Source organism: Amphibalanus amphitrite, unplaced genomic scaffold (assembly GCF_019059575.1).
Source record: "Amphibalanus amphitrite isolate SeventyFive unplaced genomic scaffold, NRLGWU_Aamphi_draft 000195F_arrow, whole genome shotgun sequence".
Lineage (NCBI taxonomy): Eukaryota > Metazoa > Arthropoda > Thecostraca > Balanomorpha > Balanidae > Amphibalanus > Amphibalanus amphitrite.
This window is the reverse complement of record NW_024881690.1, coordinates 292,152-304,907: the sequence shown is the minus strand read 5'-3', so window position 1 is coordinate 304,907 and position 12,756 is coordinate 292,152. Positions and strand designations below refer to the sequence as shown.

At 46.8% G+C, this 12,756-nt stretch overlaps 1 protein-coding gene across 1 annotated transcript; it reads left to right on the top strand.

The window, feature by feature from the left end:
• Positions 1-634: 634 nt before the first annotated feature.
• LOC122384643 lies at positions 635-11,123 on the top strand. Its single transcript, XM_043372240.1, has 2 exons — positions 635-686; positions 10,813-11,123. Exons 1-2 carry the CDS (start codon positions 635-637, stop codon positions 11,121-11,123), a joined length of 363 nt encoding a protein of 120 aa, XP_043228175.1.
• Positions 11,124-12,756: the final 1,633 nt, after the last annotated feature.

Sequence of the window (12,756 nt, the reverse complement as noted above, 5' to 3'; positions counted from 1 at the left end):
ACGCCAACGGGACCCGATCAGTGATTCGGGCTCAATTTGTCACTGCGGAGCGGACGCCGCAGTGATCGGCGCCGCTGAGCTGGTGATTGATCACTCGGTGATACCGGTATTTAGCCGAGCACGGTCTCCAGGGGAGACCCGATATCGTGCTCGCAGAAAATGGTCGGTCAGCGTTCTTAGAACGGCGACTGCAGCTTGTAACGTAATGTCATAATTACCTGCAAGGGCTCCACCACCGGCGGAGGTGTGGGGGGGGGGGGGGGCACCGGCACGTCCCCCTAACCAAAATGTTGGCACTGGACTATTTTCTCATAAATTGTTCCATTTATTGCCTCTGAACTGTCATTCTACCCTTTCCCTTCCCCCGTCAGCCCACTCTCAGATCGGATACTTAAGATAACAGTATCTATAACACACGTGATGATGTGCCATTCCCACAGACGGGCAGCAGCAATCGTCCTGACCGAAAAGTAACTGCTGCTTCTTGGCCCAATATAGGTACGGCCTTGCTGGGAGCCACTGGGTCTGGGACCTGTGTCGCTGCGCGCTGCAGCCCCCTGCGTCCGGCCGCGGCGCCATGGGTTTCTTTGTGTTACTGGAAAGCTCTCCAAGACTGTTTGCATGGACATTCTCCATGGAGGCTTTGGCGCCGTGGCTGATGATGGTTGGCGGTGGCCTGCGTCCGAGTGGGTCCCGGCACCCCACTCTACCAAAGCGCCATCTACCTAATTCTACATAGATGTCGCTGTCCTCTCGGCCTGGCAGCTGTGTGGCCAGTCATAGGGGAGACCGGGGCTAGTTGGTGCCAGGGGTAAGTTGGGACGGTAGGGATATTTCCAATACTTCTCGGCAGTTGGCGTTTCAAACTTATTTTGCGCATGCACAGTAACGCCGTCTGTTTGTCAACGTTGTCGGCGCGTCCTGAGGTAAGTGCTGTTAATAATCGCTAAAGATGTGTTTTCAGGTACCTACCAAAAGTGATTTTCTTGCTTTGAAAATATTTTCTTCTAGTGTTATTGACAGTGGAAACATTGCAAATTCGCTACGCCTGACAGACCTGCGGACATTTTGGCTATGAGTAGGTACACTCTCAACCGTTCTTCGCCAAATTTTTGTGAATTGCTCACGTGGTCCCAAAATAAAAATGGCGCTTCGGGGTTAGTTGGGCCAGGTTAACCCGCGCCCCGTTGGGCTCTGCCGAGCAACGCGCCCCGTTGGGGGGGGGGCCATTTTGGCCCCCCCCTAAGATCTCGAGAACCACGCAACGTAGCGACAAGCGGCAAACGGTGTTGGATAGCCCTATCAGGGAACTACCTTGTGACCCAATTTTATTGACCTAGGTCAAACCGATGACGTCACAGGTCAGGTCAAAGGTCCAATTTTCACCGTTTACAGGCATTTCAAGAAATGCGTTGTAAAATCGAGTAAAATGCATTTCATTGAAAATCATCGATGGGGAAATGTTCTTCAAACACATATTTTGCTAGTTGAGGTCACTGATACCAGGTCAGGTCACTGAGGTCACGTCACTGGGGGGTCACAATATGAAAGTGTCGTGTGATACATGTTTTATGGTCCATTTTACATGACAAATGCGATTATGTGGGTCAGGCAGCCTTTGGGGCCAGCTTAGGTCACGTTTTGGTCAAGGTCAGGTCAAGGTCAGGTCAAGGTCAGGTCAAGGTCAGGTCAAGGTCAGGTCAAGGTCAGGTCAAGGTCAGGTCAAGGTCAGGTCAAGGTCAGGTCAAATAAGGTCAAATTTCAAAGTTGATATTTTTGCATAAAATGGGTATCGAATCGATGCAGCTCGTCACGGGGAGTTCAAAGGTGGTCTTTGTTTTGCCGTACGAGGTCTAGAATCGCTAAAAATTGAGTTCAAAAATTTGACGTCATCATTTTTGAACAGTTTTTTCGCTATAACTTGGCCAAAAAACGAGATATCGATCTGAAATTTGGCATGTATATAGAAGAGCGCAGGGACTATCACATATGTTCCGGTTTTTTCGAAATTCGGAAAAATTTTGGATTTTTTAATTTTTCTAAAAAAAATCAATTTTTTGAATTTTTTTTTTGGTCAAAAACCCAAAATTTTGAAAATCCGAGATAGCAGTTTTGTAGCACCGCTTTTTGTCTATTAGACCATATAAAGAACTTTGAAATTGCTTGATAACTGTAGATTTGGTGAGCGTTTCAAGATTGCATGTTTTTTGCTCATTTTTGCTCGAACATGACCTCAGTTTGACCTCAATAACTCCTGACCTAAGGTGACCTAAGACTTGAAATTTGGTGTGAAGGTGTCAAATTGATGCCCGGAAAGGTACTGAAAATTTGGCGGCGCTGCGCGCCGCCGTGTTCTTGCTATTCAGGAAAAACCACAGGGGGGGGGGCCAAAATGGCCCCCCCAACGGGGCGAGGGTTAATGTTGGGCAAGTTGGGCAAGATTGTCAACAGCAAGTCGAGGGAGAAATGCTCGCAATGTGAAGATTGGGCACATGTACTCTGCACAGGGAGCAGCAGAGCCTTCATCTGTCAAAGCTGTTACTCGGAGAGCGAAAGAGTGAGGTTGGTGGTGCATTATATTAAAGGGACTATCCCACCTTTAACATGGGGTTTGAGTTGAGATAGCCAAGTTTGCGGCAAGGTTCAGAAACCACTATCTATCTAGGTTGCAACCCCCGCGGCCTCTTGGTGTTGAAGAAATTCGTTCCCTTCGTTTGAAAATGGGCCTTGTACAAGGCCCTATCTTCAACATGGAGCGACCGTTAGTGTGACGTCACCTCGTTTAGTCATTCTGATTTCAATGGGTTTGTTCGTTGAAAAATCGCTTAAAACTTGGTCTGAACTTTGTTGTGGTGCCTACAGAGTAAAAAGAATCAGCTTTATGACAGTAATGTGGCCTGGGGAAGGAGGTAATTTTGGGCTGTGACGTCACATATTTGAAAGTTTGTGTTTGGAATATGGGAAGCCTAAGATGTTTAATGAAAAATAAATGCCAGAACCGTGTTCCCGGTCATCCAATCTATAAAGTCGGGCACAATTTAACTGGTTTTAACGACATTTTAGAAGGTGGGATAGTCCCTTTAACCCGCGCACCGACGGGGGGCGGATATCCGCCCCCCCCCCTGAGGTTTTTCGCGGATAGCGGGAAAACCAAATTTGGTACGACTATTCTCTCATCAATTTTGCACATGGTGTGCAAGTTTGAACCTCCTAACTTTCAAGATCAGGTCACCAGGTCACTTTGAATGACCCAACCTCAAGTCACTTTTTTGCAACTTTGTCAACGTGCCAGAGCTACAGTAGATGTCGGAGGCCTTTGAAAGTCGCAGGATGTTATTAGGTCATTAGTAGCTACAATTTTTATATCTCGGAATTTTGATGTCTGTGACCTAAGGTCAGGTCAATTTCGCTACCTCCCCATTATAAGTCAATGGGGGAAAAGCAACTCCCTGTTTTTACCACTAAAACGGGTCGGAATGGCCCCATATACCCCACATGACTTCATACACGATCAACCTTCACTACCTTGAGCGTATTTGGTATTTCCGACCTCGACGAGCGTCTGTGGTAGAAAACCACCACTTTGGTAGGGGAAACTACTGCTGTCTGCTACAATTTGCACTGCATGTCAAGCTATTGTAGCGACATCTATGCATATATGTACACATTTTCGACCTCGACCGTCGACGAAAATCTCGCGGCGCTTCACGCCGACCCGCGCCGCCCATTCATACTGAAGACCAAAAGAGATTATGAGTTCAGAGTTGTGACAAATACCTAAAGCAACCACCACGTATGATGTATACCTACAGTTGTTAGGTAACTATCAGATTGACGGCATGTGTCAACAACTGACAGCCGAGCCCATGATAGAAGACCGGAGGCTCTGGTTAACCGTGTAAAAATGAATGCCTCAGACTTATTTCAGACCCTGATAGAAGACCGGAGGCTCTGGTTAACCGTGTAAAAATGAATACTTCAGACGCGTACCGCGTAGGAATTCAGCCCAGTACCGTTGAACAGATAATGCATCGGCCTGAAAAAGTACGGTAACGATACTTAATTTTGGGTTTTTAGTCGGCCGATCCGTCCAACCTGTCGAAAATCTGTGGCGACGCCCCTGGCACGTAGGACAAAGGTACGTATCGCAAATGTTCGTACAGTATAAAGTACGCATGGACAAAACTACGTCAAGGACAAAAGTACGCATGGCAAAAGTACGTACAGTATAAAGCACGAATGGATAAAAGTACGTCAAGGACAAAAGTACGCATCGAAGAAGTACGTATAGGTGCATTATTAAGTACGCATGGACAAAAGTACGTCAAGGACAAAAGCACATATCGTAAAAGTGCACCGTTCCGTGCTTCTATCCTCAGGATACTGAAATCCTTCTCCTCCACGCCGCAAACCCCCTCCGGACTGGACAGGCAACTTTATCTCATGCGGGCTGCTCCCTTGGCCAGCGGCACCGCTGCTCCCGAGGGAGCGCACCCCGTAGCCGGGTGCAGTGAGTGCCTTGGGGCTGGGTGGCCTGTCCTCTGGACGGGCTCAGCCCCGGCGACTCACTAGGGTGCCTGCCCAGACCAATGTCTCCCCCTATATCCTATCATCCTCCCGGCTCTGAAATGGTCTTAACACGCGCAGTGGAAGGGTTGCGAGTACTACGCCCAGTGGAAGGGGGGGGGGCGGATGTCGCCCCCCTAAGATCTCAGCTCCCACTGGAGCTAGAAAGACGAAATTTGGAGGGTAGGTGGGGGCCATGGGGAACTCTGTTGTGTGTGAATTTCATGACCCTAGGTCAATATCTTCAAGGTCAAATGAGGTCAAATGTGGTCAAATCTGCCATATTAGCGACTTTTTTGCGTTTACATGCCGATAACTCAAAAAGTTACTAGCCGATTTTCTTCAATCTTTCACTATACGAAAGAACAGACATTTGTGAGTATGTATGGTGAATTTCTAGATAATCCAACAATAAATATGGCAATTGATAAATTCCTTTTTAATGACCTCCTTACAAATTATTTATGTTTTTGATGTATTTAGCTTGATACAAATTTTCGGCCACGGGCCTTGATCACATATCAGTTTAAACACAGACTGTGTTTAAACACAGACTGTCTGTGTTTAAACTGATATGTGATCAAGGCCCGTGGCCGAAAATTTGTATCAAGCTAAATACATCAAAAACATAAATAATTTGTAAGGAGGTCATTAAAAAGGAATTTATCAATCACCTACATGCCTTACATACAAAGAGCACTACAAGAAATAAATATGGCAGTTAGAAGCCTGCTAAGGGTAAGATGTCGCCGGCTGAAGCGGGATCGGCCGACGCGGGAAACGCGGCAATCACAATTTTGTGTTTACACACTCATAACTTAAGTTGTTACCGGCCGATTTCCAAAATTCTTTGACCATGTGATTGCCTGTACATTTCTCAGTCTTCTCACCGAATTTGACGCGAATCTAATGTAATCAGCGGTAAGGAGCGCGATGTAAAGACGGAACCGTCCCGCCCCGGCACAGTCTACAATTCAGGCGGCGCGTAACGGCTAGCGCCGGCCGCCGCGCCGCCGCGCCGCCGCGGCGGCAGGATGTTTGACTTTACACCGCTATTACTAGAAAAGTTGTGAACCGATTTTCTTACCTCTTGCATGAGAAGATCCGCAATTCAATTCTGGACAGGTAGCCGAAATTTCACATTGATATTATGCTTGCGGCGCGAGTTATTGGCGAAAAACAGGAGGGGTGGGCGAAATCCGCCCCCCCTTCCACTGCGCGTGTTAATGGACCGAAAGGGCCTAACCCAACAAAACAAACAAAACAAACAAACAAAAGTGGGTACAGCATAAAGGAGGTATTGACAAGAGTACGTCAAGGCATAAGTACGTATCGCAAAAGTACGTCGAGTATAAAGTACGTATGGAATAAGTACCTACGTCAAGGACAGAAGTAGGCGTATCGCAGAGGTAGATACGTACAGTACAAAGTACGTATACCTAGACAAAAGTACGTCAAAGACGAAAATACGCATCGAAAAAGTACGTAAATTATAAAGTACGTATATCGCTAAGGTACGTACCCTTGCTGACTTGCATAGATGTTGCAATCGGTCGCAACTACAGCGAGACATGCAGTGCAAACGGTAGCAGGCAGCAGAAGTTTCCCCTACCAAAGTGGTGGTTTTCTACCACAGACGCTCGTCGAGGTCGGAATTTCCAAATACGCCTACCTTGAGGTCTGTTTTGCTGTTGGGCAGCTGTAAGGTCATGTGACGTCATCAAAGGTCACCAAAGGTTTTTGGCCAATAACTCCGTACAGGAACAAGATACAGCCGCGCGGATGGTCTCATTGTGTTCAGCTCGTCAAGACGCATCGAATGATATACATGATGACCTCGAGGTCACGTGACCTGAGGTCAACCTTTGACCTTGACCTTTCGAGGTCAACATATATAACATTCGATGCGGATTGACGAGAGGATTACGATAATGCCCTTAGTTTGTTCCTATCTTGACTAATTCGAAAGTTATTCGAGAAAAACTCTATCCATATCTAGCGCCGCCATTTTGACTTTTTCGACCCCTGTGACGTCATCTTTGACCTGACCTGAAAATGATCTTTGTAAAAATTGTAGACCTTGTCCGTGCGTATCCGATGCCGTTTACCGCTTGTCGCTATCTTGCTTCGTTCTCGAGATCTCAGGGGGGGGGCGGTCATCCGCCCCCCCCGTCGGTGCGAAGTTGGCGCAGACCCCCGTCGGTGCGCGGGTTAAAGGGACCCTCCCACCTTAACATTAGTTTTGAGTTGAGATAGCCAAGTTTGCGGCCAGGCTCAGAAACCACCATTTATCCTGGTCGCAACCCCCGCAGCTTTATGGTGTTCAAGAAATTTCTTCCCTTTACTTGCAGGGTGGGACCAGCGTGGTCCCTATCTCTTAACCATTACGGGAGTCTGATGACGTCATCAGGCTTTCGAACGTCCGTTAAATGTTTGACTAAAACGTTTTGTAGCACGCGGTGGTATATGCTGCTTTGCGCGCAACAAATGCCGCACTTTCAAATAAAGTCGTTAGGAACAGCGGAGATCCCAAGAAGTAAACAAAAGTAAAAGTCTAATATCTTGAAAACCGGTGAATATTTTTCGATGAAATTTGGTAGATATTCGTTTTTGCTCTTTCTGAACCGAGCGACATCACTTTCATGCCGATTCATTAACTTTTTTGAAGGTGGGAGGGTCCCTTTAAAGGGACCCTCCCACCTTAACATTAGTTTTGAGTTGAGATAGCCAAATTGGTGGCCATGGCCTGCAAATACCGGTTTGGGCACTCACAACATCGAAAAATGCTTTAATTCGGAGATATGGAATTTGAAACTCACAGTTTTCGGATTCTAAGGGGCTAATGCATTGAGATGCCCCCTTAGAATTTGTGACGTCAGCGGTAATCTAACGATTTTAACTAATACTAACATCTTTATTACAAAGATGTTAGCCTTATACTAACATCTTTGTAAAGCAGTGGTGGTATATGCTTTTTGCGCGCAACATCTGCCGCGAACGCCGCACTTCTAAAATGAAGTCGCTAGGAATAGCGGAGATCCCAAAAAAGTAAACAAAAGTAAAAGTCTAATATCTTGAAAACGGGTGAATATTTTTCGGTGAAATTTGGTAGATATTCGTTTTTGCTCTTTCTGAATCGAGCGACATCACTTTCATGCCAATTCATTAACTTTTTTGAAGGTGGGAGGGTCCCTTTAACCCGCGCCCGGCTGGGGGTCCTGGATTTCCACGCCCTGCTGGGGGGTGTCTGAACACCCCCCCTTCTAACTCGGCTCCTGGGCTACGTAGCGATACGCGGAAGGCGGCGTTCGAAAGAGCGTCAAAAATAATGAGGAAATTACTTCGGTCAATTTTTGGTCAGGTCAAAGGTCAGGTCACCAGAGGTCATTGAAGGCAAAATTTCACCGATTTCCAGGTCGAATGTCGAAAATTTCCAAGAAGCCAACGCATAACTCGGGAACCAATAGAGCTACAGCGCCGCGGAAAAGCGCATTCGATAGCCCTATTAACGCCCTTTCTGAGTAATTGTCTCAGATTTGACCTAACGTCAACGGTTTTGCCTGCAGTGGGCAAAAACTGCAAAAATAACCGATTTTTTCGGAAACAGTTTTTCTGCAATAACTTTTGACCCAAGCCTTGTACGAGCTTACTTTTACCGGCATCGTGTTCCTCTCGTCAAGACGCATCGACTGAACTATAACTTGACCTTGAAAGGTCAACTTGAAAATTTGACCTCAGGTCAAGGTCATGACCTGACCGGAAAGGGTCATGTTGCATATCAGTCGATCCGTATCGTCGAGCTGAACACATCTAATGCGTTTTCATCGCTCTAGCATGCCTCTATCAAAAGTTATTTGCGAAAAACTGTTAGATACCATTCGTGACCTAAGATGACCTCAGGGCATAAACAGGGGTCACGGACACCATTTTCGTGTTCAGTGTGTCCAAACCACTTGTAATTCAGTGTTTGGGAGTGGTTATAATGTCTTTCGTCCAAAAGAGGCGCATTTCAATTTTCTCCCATTGACTTATAATGGGGAGGTCGCAAAATTGACCTGACCTTAGGTCATCGATATCAAAATTCTGAGATATACATTTTGTACATGCTATTGCTCTTAGCAATCGCTGAAAGTTTCAAAGCGATCGGTCACTCGGTGTAGCTATGACAGACATTGAAACTTTTTATGAGGTGAGGTCACTTCAAGTGACCTGGTGACCTGACCTTGAATGACTTTGGTCTGAAATTTTCACAACATGTGTAGAATTGATGTATGATAAGGCGTACCAAAAACGGCGGCGCTCCGCGCCGCCGTTTTTGAGATATTCGCGAAAAACCACAAGGGGGGGTGTTCAAACACCCCCCCAGCAGGGCGCGGGTTAAAGCACCTGAAGCTGGTCATACATATTTTGCGTGTGTGCGTTTTTGTTTGACGCAGAAGAACTACAAACGTTTGCGTTTTGTCATTAAATGTTGATAAACATGCCCGCATGGATTAGCGAAGATTGTTCATGTAAAACATGAATAAAAATGTGTTGAGATACACTGTTTTTCCTAGTGCACCCCAACTTGCCCCAACCCTGGCCCGACTCACATTGGTTGGGTAAGTTGGGACATTGGGGGATGGTTGCTTTGATCAGATATGACACCAAGACGATATTACCATCTCTCTCATATTAACCCGCGAGTTGCTGGGGGGGGGCGTTAAACGCCCCCCGTTTTTTCGCCGGGCCATAGCATAAAAACGGCGCGCCGCAGGCGCGCCAAATTTTGGGTACCTGTAGGGAATTGATTGAAGTTTATTGTGACAAAGTTTAAAAAAAATCGGTCGGAAAATTTTTGAGATATCGAGGTTTTAGTGACGTCATGATTTCTGAGTTTTCGACCAAAAACGGCATATGTTCAAAAAATCATATAAAATCACAGGATAGACATAAAGACATGCCGTAAACGCCATTAGACTGCCAATACCATGTACAATCAAATGGCTATCTTCGATTGTTGATTATCATTCCGCATTTTCCAAAATCTTGAACTGAATCTTGGCAATTTCTCGTGACTACTTCACGACCATGATACATGCATTTCTTAAATTGAACTTTTTTAGCCAAACACGTACACATATGGTAAAATGAATGTCACCATCGTGTTCTACGCCCCAATTTAGCCATAAAACATGTGTCACAGGCTGCGAATATTAGTTTTGATTTTCGGGGATATGTGCCTACCCGGTTGACCTGACCTTGACCCTGACCTATGCTTGACTGACTCTTACATGGAGCTGACACTCTTGTAGGCCTTATATGATAGATTGTGCACCGTTTTGACAGAGTTTATGACGAGAGGCGCCCATTGCGAAGTCCTGAAGTCCATGCTACTGAAAGCCCGATTTCAGGTGTTTGACCTGACCTTGACCTGACCTGTGACCTCAAAATTCAACTTAAAAGTACTCATCTGAAGCGTCTCGTCGCGTTCTTTCGTTTGCCGCCTCGTGCGTTTCGCTGCGCCTATTGGTTCTCGAGTTATCGGCTGGGGGCGTTTAACGCCCCCCCCCCCCAGCAAACGGTGGGTGGCGAAATACCCCAGCAACTGCCGGGTTAAGTCTTCTTTAAAAGATGAAGAAATAAGCTCTCAGTTAACAGTCAACAAATAATGATATGTACCTAATAGTTATACCGTAGTTATGACGCTTCAAGTAAAAACTGGCCCAACTAACCCCGGTCTCCCTTAAATATTTATGTGGGGGCCTTCTTGGGGGCCCGTAAGTGCCTGCGCTGCGACTGTGACCGCATACTTTGTTCGCATTGTATATGTTCTGAGGAGTGTCAACTGTCAAACACCTTCTGGTGTTACTTGGTAGGATGGATAGCTAGTAGCTACCGTCATATAATTTAGAAATCCAATCACTCACATACTCGCTACTAAAATACCACCCTTTACCAATATGTAGGGGTAATATACATATGCATACTTGCATAAACGAATATCTGATATGTGCTTACTACAAATACCTAGATCACTAGGAGAGGTAATATTTAGTGATTTTCTGTGTATTCCCGGTTTGTCCTACCTACACTTTTTTTGGGCGTTGCAGGTAAATCCGACACTTGAAAAAAACGTGTTTATTCGAGTGCTATGCTCTGTGCTCACGATGAAAAGTTTGGGCAGTATGTTACAACATCTCTATGATCAATTGCCTCCCCAAAACACCGTAGGGGCGTGCCAACGGACGCCCCTACGTCTTCCAGCAAGACTCCGCCCCGGCGCACAAAGGCCAGCCAGGACGACGCAGGCGTGGCTGCTCAACAACGTCCCTCACCACTGGTCGCCGGACTTGTGGCCGCCCTCCTCACCTGACCGCAACCCCCTCGATTATTTCTTCTGGGGCGTGATCGAGGCCAAGACCAACAAGCACGCACACAATACCGTCGACTCTCTCAAGGCCGCCATCGTGGCAGAGTTCGCCGCCGTAGACAAGGACACGGTCGCCAAGGCGTACGAATCATTTCGCCCTCGGCTTGAGATGGTCGTCGCCGCCGACGGCGGTTACATCGAGTAGAAGTGCAGCATATGACTCGAACTGGTGCTGAATAAAATGCCAGGCCTGTGCGTGCAATATTCATGCTTTCATTGCCGATTTCGTATTTTGCCTCTCAAGTGTCGGGTTTACCTGCAACGCCCTGTATTATGCGGCGTTTTGTTTTGTCCTTTTCATTTCGTTTTGCTTTGTTTTTTTTTCTCTTTATAAACATGATAGGTATATACAGTCCAGTCCAGGGGCGTAGGATCCTATACAGTTGGGGGGGCTTCAGCCCCCCCCCCCCCAACTGGCTGGTCAGCCCCCCCCCCCAACTTGCCAGTCAGCCCTCTCCCCAACATTTTAAAACATGGACAAATCAAGGAAAGCTCAACTTGGCAAGGTTAAATGGTACTATTTTGGGGAGTAGTAAAGCAGGCATCACACTTCTTTTTGCAACCAAGGAGAGACGCTGTAGCTTAGGCTGTAGGTTGTAGATTTTAGGTTTTAGGTGGTAGGTTTTAGGTTGTACGAGTAGGTTGCGGGTTTTTGGTTGTAGGTTGTAGGTGAAGTTAGGTCAGGTTTGGTTTGATCCGATTTGAAACTTACTATATGTATGTTCCCGTCTCCACAGACAGACCACCAAGCTGCGCTTACCATCACCCAGAATAGGAACCTACTTCATTACAATTAGCTACTCTCGCCGCACACCGGTGACCGTCCAGCCAGAAGTTGGACGTCACGTTTATAGTGAGGACGACGATAGGTAAAAAACAACAGAATGTCGCCCCAAGGACAGAAACAATATATTGATACGTAAAGGAGAATGTCCGGGACACGGAGTTGAGTCGCCTGAAAAGACGAAATGTAACGTGTTGCAGAGCGAAAGAAGATTGGTATCAAATAAACAAAATAAACACGTGAAAACAGCCACAGGTAATCGGGTAGGGTAAAGGCGGGTAAGAGGACGCAGGCGACAGGAGTACGCAGCAGCTGTTTCGGTTGCTTAGCAACGCCTCATCAGCGTCATCTCGAGTCCTAAGGAAGCTCTCTCTCAGTCACGCGGCTTCGATGGTGGAAGGTGGGCGCGCTACGGGCTCACTTGTCTTTTTTAGAGGCTTAGACGTGTTTTTCACATCGCTTTTTAGACTTTTTGGGGTGAAGGAAAAGGTGTGACCTTCCTCAGGGAGCGGCAATAGAATTTTCATTTTTTCCTAACAAGATACCACGGGGAATCTGGTGTGTGTGTCAAGTCCCAATTGTTTACGCGACGACTGTGGCGCCAGCTCTCAGCCAGCTTTGTGTCTACCGTATGTGTCGGCCATGAGTACGCATTGCCGTGGCGGACAAGAGTACGCAGTTTTCCGAGTGCGTGGTTGTGTTGCATTAATCAACTTAGTGCATCAGGCGCGCAACCCCTCAGCACATTCACGGGATTGGCCAACAAGGTGGATGACACTCGGGGGGACGCCGAGCAGTTGGGGAAACCACGAAGAGCATCACTGTTTCTGGTAGACCAGGGGGCATTTGCACGACCACAGCGGGGCGCCTCGACTCTGTTAAGAGTGACCGTTTTAGTGGCTGCGGCAATAAAGATAACAATAGTTTAATTACTTGCATGAATGCATTGATTCCAGCGAGTAGGAATGCATACACGTAGTGCGTACTCCACCCG